Genomic DNA, 12,818 nt, shown 5'->3' with positions numbered 1-12,818 from the left:
TGCCCCATTCTCCCCTCCTTTTCTCACTGCTCCTGCCCCATTCTCCCCTCCTTTTCTCACTGCTCCTGCTACATTCTCCCCTCCTTTTCTCACTGCTCCTGCCCTATTCTCCCCTCCATTTCTCACTGCCCCTGCCCCATTCTCCCCTCCATCTCTCACTGCTCCTGCCCCATTCTCCCCTCCTTTTCTCACTGCTCCTGCCCCATTCTCCCCTTCTTTTCTCACTGCTCCTGCCCCATTCTCCCCTTCTTTTCTCACTGCTCCTGCCCCATTCTCCCCTTCTTTTCTCACTGCTCCTGCCTGATTCTCCCCTCCTTTTCTCACTGCTCCTGCCCCATTTTCCCTTCTTTTCTCACTGCTCCTGCCCCATTCTCCTCTTCTTTTCTCACTGGTCCTGCCTCATTCTCCCCTCCTTTTCTCACTGCTCCTGTCTCATTCTCCCCTCCTTTCCTCACTGCTCCTGCCTGGTTCTTACTTTCTCCCCTTCTTTTCTTGCTGCTCCTACCCCATTCTCCCATCCTTTTCTCACTGCTCCTGCCTCATTCTCCCCTCCTTTCCTCACTGCTCCTGTCTCATTCTCCCCTTCTTTCCTTACTGCTCCTGCCTCATTTCCCCCTCCTTTCCTCACTGCTCCTGCCTTGGTCTTCCTTTCTCCCCTTCTTTTCTTACTGCTCCTGCCCCATTCTCCCCTCCTTTTCTAACTGCTCCTGTCCCATTCTCCCCTCCTTTTGTCACTGCTCCTGCCACACTCTTCCCTCATTTTGTCACTGCTCATGCCTCATTCTCCCCTCCTTTTCTCACTGCTCCTGCCTTGTTCTCCCATTCTCCCCTCCTTTTGTCACTGCTCCTGCCCCATTCTCTGCTCATTTTCTCACTGCTCCTGCCCCATTCTCCCCTCGTTTCTCACTGCTCCTGCCCCATTTCCACTTTTGTGCCTCACTGCTCCTGCCTCATCCCGTCCCTCTGTTGTAGAGACAATTACCAGCCATTAATCCAGCATATAATAAATCTTTTCAGTAAAGCCACAATGATTAGTTGCTGTTAAGCCGTCTTAGTGCAGAGATGTTGGGAGCTGAGAATACATGAAAACATTTTGTAATGAGATTTTATAGTTTTGTCGCACTCTAGCTGCCGTCTGGAGGAATTCATTGAGCCCTGTGTAACTGGACTACAGCAGTCACTTCATAGTGAGTATTGGAAAGGTCTCAAACTTGGGTAGATCTGTACAGGTTGTTAGGTGACCGCATCCTCCATTATACCCGGACTTCCAGCAGTCCTACTGAACCCAACCTAAACATCAAGAGGAGGACAGGATGACCAGGACACAAGAAAGTCATAGGAATGTTTAATGTGAAATGTAGGATGAGTGGGCTCCAGCGTGAACACTGCCGGTGGCGGCACACTCTCTAAGAAACTCTCTCCACCTTCATGATATTGGTATAGCCTGAACCTGGCCTCCAGCCCGTCAGAATAATGACAATGTCATCCTTGTGCAGGAATCCTCGCACCTTCCCTGGAAGATAATGTGCACATTGACAAGGGATGAGTGGCAACACCCGCGCCGCAGTGCCCATCGTTACACCACTGTTATTATATGCAAGTGAGAGCTGGTACAATGCCTCTCCAGCGCCCCTAATTGGAAGGCAGCTTCATTATAACTTAATGTCTGACCTTGTAACAGGCCTATAAGATGACTGAGGATATAAGCCAAACCAGAATCTTCTCCAGAAGGAAGAGACCCCCTATGTGCAGACAGCTGTTTTGGGGTTATTACCCCTCCTCTTTGTACAGTAGGGTCCTGGCTGGTGGAGGAAAAGGCCTGTGATGTGGGTCAGGATGGTTCTACTTCTAGAGAAGACTCTAGCTCAGCATATATCCTTAGACCCAATGTCCACGGGCAGGTTTTAATTTATGGAATTTGCACGGGTCACCCACGTGGAAGATCTGCAATTCAAAGTGCCCACGTGGAAGATCTGCAATTCGAAGTGCCCATAGGGAAGCATTGGCATCCACGACTGAATTTAGGCATGCAGATTTGATTTGCAGACCATTTGGTGCAAATCACAGCATGCTCTGTTTCAGTGCAGAATCCGTGCGGATGGGCTCAATAGAAGTCAATGGGTGCGGACGATCCGCAGTGCATCTGCAAATACAATTGTGGATGCACTGCGGATTTGAAGGTTAAAATCAGTTAGGGAGGTAAGGAAAAAACTGGGAGGTGGGCTTGTAGATTTTTGCTCCATGGATGATCTGCCGTGCATCCGCGTACATCCACACGGGGAAAAAAAAAAGCATCTGCCATCGCTGGCAAGCATTAAAAAAAATAATTTCCGCACTGGCATGCAGGTCTTCCGCTATGGCAATCCACACGTGCCATGGACATGAGGCCTATGTCATGTTACAAGGTGGGACATTGACTTATAGGGAAGCTGCCTTCCAGTAGGTGGCGCTGCAGAGGCATTGTGCCATCTCCCATTTTGCATACCTGATTTCCCAGGGAGCACTGCATTACCTGCAAGTTTTCTCAGGTTAACTTGGTGCTCTCTACAAGGAAAAACAGACCCCCTCTTGACTGTGTATCACAGTTCTTTGTACGTGAGACTCAGTATGGTCCTATAGACTATATAGTTCTTGTCAATGCAAGTTGCCCCTCCCGCACTGACATATACAAGAGTGCGTCCATATAGAAACCGCTAAAGTCCTGTCTTTACCTCCTGACACTCTAGTTCATCATGGTTCTACCTCCTCTCAAGTTAGCACACCCCCAACTAAGACCTGTCCTCCTTGCCGTAACACATCATGTCTGGCTAAAGCGAAGATTCTTACCAATTGCAATTCCAAACTGCACCCTCCGGTCTACGTCATCTGCCCAGACCTCCAGTTGGGACTCTCGGTACAAGACTGGAAACACCCCACGGTTGAGGTGGGCCTGACGTGCTACCTGCTGGTTCCGTGTCACTGCTATGATGGGTGCACGAGGACGGTAACGAGAGAGGAGCTGAGCAGACCTGCGAGGACAGACCGGCAAGAGAACGTCAGCTTAAAACAGATGGCGGCAGTTACAAAGTGAAGAGGACGGGAGGTGAATGATAATACAGAAGAAAAGTCCGCACCTGCCCGAGGTGGTGAGAACAATGATGGCCCCAGCACAACATTTAAAGGACGCCTCCACTGCCCCGATGGCCGTCACCTCTGTGGGGTCCTGAGTCAGAGGCGTCACTCTGCGCAGCTCCTCAAACAGCTGCTGGTTATAGATGGCAGATTCTGCTTCTCGGGCAATCTGCAGAGAGAGCACCCCAAATGTAAGCACAGCAAAAGTATAGTACCCCCCCCAATATAAGGGAAGGATACTGGGATGTTCCCAGCAAGTGTAAACTACAGAATAAGGGGGGCTTCCCACCCCTCCAACTATAGGGAAGTGTTCACTCTCCTCCTTTAACTATAGGCTAAATACACCGACCACCTGATGTGGGGCAGATAGTCCACTCCTGCCTCCTCACCGCGTGCTGCATGTGCACGGCCTCCACAGCGTACAGGCCCTTGGCCGTTTCTCCAGATAACATGATGCAGTCGGCTCCGTCCAGCACAGCGTTGGCCACATCACTGCTCTCCGCGCGGGTGGGCCGGGGCTTCTTAATCATACTCTCCAGCATCTGTGAGAAGAAGGGCAGACACATGTAAACACAATGCCCACGCTGTACTGGGCACAGAAGACATAGGGGTTCCTGAGATAACGTGGGAGACCGTTACATGGTGGAGGGTAGATTAAATGCAGATACATAGCTCGGACAAAAAATGGGAGGGTAAGTCTGGAGCACTCAGGTGGCAATGACTATAATACGGGATGTGGAGGTGTAGAGCACTCAGGTGGCAGTACTGACCAAGTGAGGTAATGTACAGGAGTGGAGAACTCAGGTGGCAGTACTGACCACATCAGGTAATGTACAGGTGTGGAGCACTCAGGTGGCAGTACTGATCACATCAGGTAATGTACAGGTGTGGAGCACTCAGGTGGCAGTACTGACCACATCCGGTAATGTACAGTTCTGGAGCACTCAGGTGGCAGTACTGACCACATCAGGCAATGTACAGGTGTGGAGCACTCAGGTGGCAGTACTGATCACATCAGGTAATGTACAGGTGTGGAGCACTCAGGTGGCAGTACTGATCACATCAGGTAATGTACAGTTCTGGAGCACTCAGGTGGCAGTACTGATCACATCAGGTAATGTACAGGTGTGGAACACTCAGGTGGCAGTACTGACCACATCAGGTAATGTACAAGTGTGGAGCACTCAGGTGGCAGTACTGACCACATCAGGTAATGTACAGGTGTGGAGTACTCAGGTGGCAGTACTGACCACATCAGGTAATGTATAAGTCTGGAGAACTCAGATGGCAGTACTGACGACATCAGGGGATGTACAGGTGTGAAGAACTCAGGTGGAAGTACTGACCACATCAGGTAATGTATAAGTCTGGAGAACTCAGGTGGCAGTACTGACGACATCAGGGGATGTACAGGTGTGAAGAACTCAGGTGGAAGTACTGATCACATCAGGTAATGTACAGTTCTGGAGCACTCAGGTGGCAGTACTGATCACATCAGGTAATGTACAGGTGTGGAACACTCAGGTGGCAGTACTGACCACATCAGGTAATGTACAAGTGTGGAGCACTCAGGTGGCAGTACTGACCACATCAGGTAATGTACAGGTGTGGAGTACTCAGGTGGCAGTACTGACCACATCAGGTAATGTATAAGTCTGGAGAACTCAGATGGCAGTACTGACGACATCAGGGGATGTACAGGTGTGAAGAACTCAGGTGGCAGTACTGACCACATCAGGGAATGTACAGGTGAGGAGAACTCAGATGGCAGTACTGACCACATCAGGGGATTTACAGGTGTGGAGAACTCAGTTGGCAGTGCTGACCACATTAGGGGACTTCATATGACGACAGGCATAGGGGAGGGAGCCGACTAGCGGCAGCACATTAAAGGGATTTTTCGGCACAAAAAATGTCATGTTAGTTAAAGCACTTTTGCTTCTTATGTTGGATATCACATAAATAGTGATGAACTATTCTCAGACTTCATCATTATCAGACCGAAGGGGTGTTAACATTTTGCAGTGTTGGTGCCTGGTATCATAGCGCAATCCGATATACACTATGTTGACAAAAGTATTGTCCCCCCACGAATCTTGTGCTGTGTGAGAATTAGGTATAAAGGAGAGGATCATGCAGGAGATCCCAGTACAGAAACCATCAGGTGTAGAGCTGACAACAGGGTCTGGCAGGGGGATGTCACCAGGTGTAGAGCTGACAACGGGGTCTGGCAGGGGGATGTCACCAGGTGTAGAGCTGACAACGGGGTCTGGCAGGGGGATGTCACCAGGTGTAGAGCTGACAACGGGGTCTGGCAGGGGGATGTCACCAGGTGTAGAGCTGACAACAGGGTCTGGCAGGGGGATGTCACCAGGTGTAGAGCTGACAACGGGGTCAGGTGGGGTTGGATGTCACCAGCCAATCAGTATGGGACATCACAGTGCTAAACGTGTTGTCACTAGATACTTCATTAGTATTTACGTCCCAGATCGCCTCTTTAAATGGGATGAAACTAGTTAAGGACACAGATATTCTGGAACTTTATGTGGAGCAGCAGCTGCTAAAGCATAAGAGAGTACAAAAAGAGACGATACATGGTGAGGCCTATGTAGTGTCATCCCCAGTAGACACAGGGACTCACCTGGGTCGCGCAGATGACTGGCTTCCCCGCACGGTTGCATTTTCCAATCATCATCTTCTGGGCCAGAAACACTTTCTCTGCTGGAATCTCAATGCCCAGATCACCACGAGCCACCATGATCCCGTCACTGGCCTCCAAAATCTCATCAAACCTTCAGGCGAAAGACAGGATGGTGAGCACTATACACAAGCATGGGCCGACTGCTGAAGCGGGGGCAGACACTTACCTCCTCACGCCCTCATGGTTCTCTATCTTGCTGATGATCTTGATATGACACCCCTTCTGGCCCAACTCCTTGCGGATGGCCATTACATCCTGCGCCTTGCGTATGAACGAAGCAAACACCATGTCTACCCCCTGATCGATGCCGAATTTAAGGTCCAAGCGATCTCGTTCAGATAAGGCAGGAAGATCCACCTCCGCTCCGGGAAGGTTCACCCCCTTCCTACTGCACAGGTTACCCCCATTCTCCACCTCAGCAAGACAGTAGTCTGGACCTGTCCAAGACAGATGCACCTTAACAGTTACGCTGTGACCTTCCTGGTGTCCCATATATCCATCTCACCCAAGTACAACTACACACAAAATCTTCCACCTAGGTCCCTGTAAACGTCCCACGTGGCAATCAAGAAAACGAAACTGCTTTCCTTCATAAGTGACTGACCCCCAATATTAGGGATCCCCAGAGACTCACCAATCTCCCTGACCAGCAGCGATATAAGACCATCATCCACGAAGATCCTGCCACCAACCTTCACCACCTTACAGATGTTCTTATAGTCCACCCACAGGGTCTTCTGGTCACACTTGTCCTCATATGACTGGTCAGTGGTCACCTTCACGACAGTGCCCTTCACCAGCTCCACCTCCGCGTTCTCCCCCTGCCAGATAAAAGTTGCACGTGACCCAGGATATGATACGACTACGTCATCAGGTAAGTACCCATCCCTACATACTGCTCTAATAATGCCAGTGCGGATCTCGGGTCCCTTGGTGTCCAGGGCAATAGCGACAGGCCGGTAGAACATGGGATTGGCAGCAAAGCTCTCCGTGGCTTCTCGCACATTTTTGATAGAGCCTGCGTGATACTGGAGGGAGAAGACACAGTTAGGAAGGGTATGGTGGTTACTAGAGTACAGGGAAAGGGGGCACTCACCTCGTGGGTCCCATGAGAAAAGTTTAGGCGGGCGATGTTCATTCCAGCTTTTATCATCTCTTTCAGCATTTCCACAGAGCGGGAGGCCGGGCCTGGAACAAAGAATGGTGAGAATGACAGGCGCAAACTGCCAGGTGGCTGAGAATTCCCTTATACTTGCTGTAGGGGCAACTACATAATGAGATACTGCATCAATATGCCAGAGGGCAGGGGCAGCCACTAGATACTGCATCAATATGCCAGAGGGCGGGGGCAGTCACTAGATACTGCATCAATATGCCAGAAGACGGGGGCAGTCACTAGATACTGCATTAATATGCCAGAGGGCAGGGGGCAGTCACTAGCTACTGCAGCAATATGCCAGAGGGCGGAGGCAGTCACCAGCTACTGCAGCAATATGCCAGAGGGCGGGGGCAGTCACTAGCTACTGCAGCAATATGCAGAGGGCGGAGGCAGTCACTAGTTACTACATCAATATGCAGAGGGCAGGGGCAGTCACTAGATACTGCATCAATATGCTAGAGGGCGGGGGCATCAATATGCCAGAGGGCAGAGACAGTCACTAGCTACTGCATCAATATGCTAGAGGGTGGAGGCATCAATATGCCAGAGGGCAGGGGCAGTCACTAGCTACTGCAGCAATATGCAGAAGGCGGGGGCAGTCACTAGCTACTGCATCAATATGCCAGAGGGCAGGGGCAGTCACTAGCTACTACATCAATATGCAGAAGGCGGGGGCAGTCACTAGCTACTGCATCAATATGCCAGAGGGCAGGGGCAGTCACTAGATACTGCATCAATATGCCAGAAGACGGGGGCAGTCACTAGATACTGCATCAATATGCCAGAGGACGGGGGCAGTCACTAGCTACTGCAGCAATGTGCCAGAGGGCGGGAGCAGTCACTAGCTACTGCATCAATATGCCAGAGGGCAGGGACAGTCACTAGCTACTGCATCAATATGCCAGAGGGCAGGGGCAGTCACTAGCTACTGCATCAATATGCCAGAGGGCAGGGGCAGTCACTAGCTACTGCAGCAATATGCTAGAGGGCGGAGGCAGTCACTAGATCCTGAAGCAATGTGCCATAGGACGGGTGCAGCCACTAGCTAGTGCAGCAATATGCTAGAGGGCGGGGCGAGTCACTAGATAGAGAAGCTTTAGGTGGGCGGGGCCTGTTTCAAGATAAAGTAGCATTATACTGGGGTGGGAGGGATAGTAACCAGGTAAATTATTCTGAGGAGGAGGGAAATGACTGTTACCGATGGTGCAGATGATGCTGGTATTTCTGGCAGTCAGCGGCTCCGAGTCGATGTCCAGCAGACACAGATGCTCCAGGAAGGTGTCCGCCATGGAGGCACTTAGCTGCTGCTTTTGGAAAAAGGCTGTACCGAGATCCTGTGTCAACTGTGCCATATTGTCCGAGAGACGCCTGCGGCTGACTGATATGTAAAGAAAGAGACGTCACCATCCACAGACGAGGGGGAGCGCAGTATTGACTTCGCCATCTACAGACAAAGGGGAGCGCGGTATAGACGTCGCCATCTATAAGCGAGGGGGAGCGCGGTATAGACGTTGCCATCTACAAACGAGGGGGAGCGCAGTATAGACATCACCATCTACAGAGGAGGGGGAGCGTGGTATAGACATCACCATCTACAGAGGAGGGGGAGTGCGGTACAGGTGTCACCATCTACAAAGGAGGGGGAGCGCGGTAAAGACCTCACCATCTACAGAGGAGGGGGAGCGCGGTACAGGTGTCACCATCTACAGAGGAGGGGGAGCACGGTACAGGTGTCACCATCTACAGAGGAGGGGGAGCACGGTACAGGTGTGACCATCTACAGAGGAGAAGGAGAGCGGTACAGGTGTCACCATCTACAGAGGAGTGGGAGCGCGGTATAGACGTCACCATCTACAGACGAGGGGGAGCGCTGTATAGACGTCACCATCTACAGAGGAGGGCAAGTGCGGTACAGGTGTCACCATCTACAGAGGAGGGGGAGTGCGGTACAAACGTCACCATCTACAAAGGAGGGGGAGCGCGGTAAAGACCTCACCATCTACAGAGGAGGGGGAGCGCGGTACAGGTGTCACCATCTACAAAGGAGGGGGAGCGCGGTAAAGACCTCACCATCTACAGAGGAGGGGGAGCGCGGTACAGGTGTCACCATCTACAGAGGAGGGGGAGCACGGTACAGGTGTCACCATCTACAGAGGAGAAGGAGAGCGGTACAGGTGTCACCATCTACAGAGGAGTGGGAGCGCAGTATAGACATCACCATCTACAGACAAGGGGGAGCGCTGTATAGACGTCACCATCTACAGAGGAGGGCAAGTGCAGTACAGGTGTCACCATCTACAGAGGAGGGGGAGTGCGGTACAGGTGTCACCATCTACAGAGGAGGGGGAGTGCGGTACAGGTGTCACCATCTACAGAGGAGGGGGAGCGCGATACAGGCGTCACCATCTACAGAGGAGGGGGATCGCGATACAGACGTCACCATCTACAAACGAGGGGGGAGCGCGGTACAGGTGTTACCATCTAGAAAGGAGGGGGAACGCGGTATAGACATCACCATCTACAGAGGAGGGGGAGCGCGGTACAGGTGTCACCATCTACAGAGGAGGGGGAGTGCGGTACAGGTGGCACCATCTACAGAGGAGGGGGAGTGCGGTATAGACGTCACCATCTACAGAGGAGGGGGAGTGCCGTACAGTTGTCACCATCTACAGAGGAGGGGGAGCGCGGTACAGGTGTTACCATTTAGAAAGGAGGGGGAACGCGGTATAGACATCACCATCTACAGAGGAGGGGGAGCGCGGTACAGGTGTCACCATCTACAGAGGAGGGGGAGCGTGGTACAGGTGTCACCATCTACAGAGGAGGGGGAGTGCAGTACAGGTGTCACCATCTACAGAGGAGGGCGAGTGCAGTACAGGTGTCACCATCTACAGAGGAGGGCGAGTGCAGTACAGGTGTCACCATCTACAGAGGAGGGGGAGCGCGGTACAGGTGTCACCATCTACAGAGGAGGGCGAGTGCAGTACAGGTGTCACCATCTACAGAGGAGGGTGAGTGCGGTACAGGTGTCACCATCTACAGAGGAGGGGGAGCGCGGTACAGGTGTCACCATCTACAGAGGAGGGCGAGTGCAGTACAGGTGTCACCATCTACAGAGGAGGGGGAGTGCCGTACAGTTGTCACCATCTACAGAGGAGGGGGAGCGCGGTACAGACGTTACCATCTAAAGTCTGTTATGCAGTACAGATGTAACTATATACAGAGAGGCTCATATCCTATACATTAGAGGAGGTGTGCATTATAGAGGTCACTATATACAGATAGGCTGTATATTAGAAGTACTTCCCCCTGTATATTAGGATACCTGTCAGGCTTTCCATGCTGGCAATGGCGGTGGCCGTCCCCACGGTCTGGGTACACAGTGTCCAGTCTGCTGACGTTGCCTTCCGCTCACCTGACCACATGATGGAGCCGCCCACTATCGGGTCAGGGAAGGTTGTGATGGGGCAGTGACCAGCTGACCCTGTAACAGAGGTCACTACATCCCCCAGCATGTTAGGGAAGATAACCAGGGAATCCATGCAATCAACTGCTGATTAACCCTTCGTCCTAAATGTCTGCCTTCATCTATGGTGACGAACAACAGCAGATCTGGTGACGGACGATCTGGTGACGGACAACGGCAGGCCAGCAACCGCAGATCTAGTGACTGACAACGGCAGATCTGGTGACGGACGACCGCAGACCAGCGACTGCAGATCTGGTGACGGCCAACCGCAGGCCAGCGACCGCAGATCTGGTGACAGACAACGGCAGATCTGGTGACGGCCAACCGCAGGCCAGCGACTGCAGATCTGGTGACGAACAACGGCAGGCCAGCGACCGCAGATCTGGTGACGAACAACGGCAGGCCAGCGACCGCAGATCTGGTGACGGACAACCGCAGATCTGGTGACGAACAACGGCAGGCCAGCGACCGCAGATCTAGTGACTGACAACGGCAGATCTGGTGACGGACAACCGCAGACCAGCGACTGCAGATCTGGTGACGGCCAACCGCAGGCCAGCGACCTCAGATCTAGTGACGGACAACCGCAGGCCAGCGACCGCAGATCTGGTGACGGACAACACTTAGGATAGACCTAGATGAAGAGGTAATAATTCCTTGCCAGTGTGTCTATAAAGTTGGGGCCACAGACGATGGAGCCCCCACACCCAGGATGCTGCTCAGAAGTCCGTTATCACACAAGCATTTGAAGGTTTTATTACAATTAAACCAAATTTGCATCTGGAAAGTCGAAATAAACCAGCAATACCAGATACCATTTTGCTTGGAATTTTAAGGCGAATTTTAAAAAAAACCTTGTGATAATAAAAAAAATTGAACAATACTACGAAGAAAAACATTAGAGCAAGGGGGGACTGAAGCGTACATGGGGAAAGTTAGGGGTGCAGTGGAGGCTAAGTGGTAAGAGTTAGGGTTAGGGCACAGAGGACTGGATGATGTGTAGGCGGCACCTAGGGGGTCTGAAAGATGTGTAGGGAGAGTTAGGAGGAACAGGAAGCATTAGGGGTGCACGGGAGAGTATGTGGGAAGAGTTAGGGTTGGGGCGAGCACACACGGAGAAGCTGGAGGGTACGGAGTGGGATGTATAGTTTGATAAATTCTAATTCAGTTTTTTCTGTATTATTATTGCATGTAAAGAAATTCTGCAAAAATAAAACGAACTGCAACTCCCAGCGTACGAACACACAGAGACAGAGAGAGGATGGGGGTTATCATAGAGAAATAACCAAAGATGGACGAAAAGTGAAGAAAGAAAGAACGAGGGCAGGAGGATGATGAGAGTTAAAGATAATAACCACCATCATCATACTAAACAATAATCAGCTATCAGCATGCCCCCCAGACATTGTAATCACTAACTACCTGATATCAGTCAGGCCCACACTCCAGCCTACAGACCAGGAAACTGCTGAAGAGACGTCACCGACCCTCCCAGACACATCACATCCTCCGCCTTATAAGACTGTACCACCCACCCCTTCACTGCATATCCACTTATACACCATCCCATAACCAGCACTGTGTATCCACCCGTAGTGGCCCAGAACATATATTTTTGGCTCCTCCATAAATGTCATACATGTAATGTCTTGTGTAGATGCACTGTCCTGTCATTTGTCATGTGTTTTGCACAGTTGCAGTGGATGAAGAGTTAGGGCTAATGCCGACGGACAGATTTCTGCCACGTTCCACGCGGCAGAAATCTGCGGCATTGTCCCGCAGCTATTAGTTTCTATTGAACCTAATAGCTCAATGTTCACGCTGTCGATTGAAGCCGTCCGTCACGCGATACTTCCTCTGTGCTTACAGTGGAAGTATCGGGTGATTGCGCGTCACAGTCGGCGCGTCATGCGCTGCACTACACATGCGCACCGGCACGTGACTTGCGTGGCGGATCCAGAGAGGTGAGTATGGGGTATTTGTGAGGCGAGGCAATATTCCGCTGGCAGAGTCTGACACGGCCGTGGGCATGATGCCTCATTGTCTGTGAATGTATCTATCTCATGTCATGTGGTATGTTTGGAGTCTATAAATATGAGTGATTGGGTGTGATAAGGCGTTGGTTGGTTCGTTCTTCAGAGTTTGGTCATCAGGAGTGCTTCTGACTGCCAGGCACAGGGGGGTACCTTGAAAGTACCCCCCTGTACTTTGTAGTAAAGAGAAGGCCAAGGTCGCATGTAGCCATTCGGGAAGGAGACTGCTGAGTGCCGCCGTGACCTGCGACAGTTTTACCCTCCCAGCTCCTGCGCGTGGGCCTCATGTCCCGAGTAGACCCTCCAAGTCACCACACACCTATACACCATCACACAACCAGCACT

At 51.7% G+C, this 12,818-nt stretch overlaps 1 protein-coding gene across 1 annotated transcript; it reads right to left on the bottom strand.

Moving 5' to 3' along the window:
• Positions 1 to 1,332: 1,332 nt before the first annotated feature.
• PKLR (pyruvate kinase L/R) lies at positions 1,333 to 11,951 on the bottom strand. Its single transcript, XM_066608917.1, has 11 exons — positions 11,863 to 11,951; positions 8,170 to 8,349; positions 6,909 to 7,000; positions 6,709 to 6,840; positions 6,447 to 6,633; positions 5,979 to 6,249; positions 5,753 to 5,903; positions 3,501 to 3,653; positions 3,114 to 3,280; positions 2,827 to 3,008; positions 1,333 to 1,513 (listed from the first exon to the last, which is right to left on the bottom strand). The coding sequence occupies exons 2-11, from the start codon at positions 8,321 to 8,323 to the stop codon at positions 1,407 to 1,409; spliced, it is 1,596 nt and encodes a 531-aa protein (XP_066465014.1). The 5' UTR covers positions 8,324 to 8,349; positions 11,863 to 11,951; the 3' UTR covers positions 1,333 to 1,406.
• Between the last annotated feature and the right edge of the window lie 867 nt (positions 11,952 to 12,818).

The sequence above is a fragment of the Eleutherodactylus coqui genome, chromosome 6 (assembly GCF_035609145.1).
Source record: "Eleutherodactylus coqui strain aEleCoq1 chromosome 6, aEleCoq1.hap1, whole genome shotgun sequence".
Lineage (NCBI taxonomy): Eukaryota > Metazoa > Chordata > Amphibia > Anura > Eleutherodactylidae > Eleutherodactylus > Eleutherodactylus coqui.
Note: the sequence above shows the minus strand (reverse complement) of the source record. Positions and strands in the feature narration are given on the sequence as shown.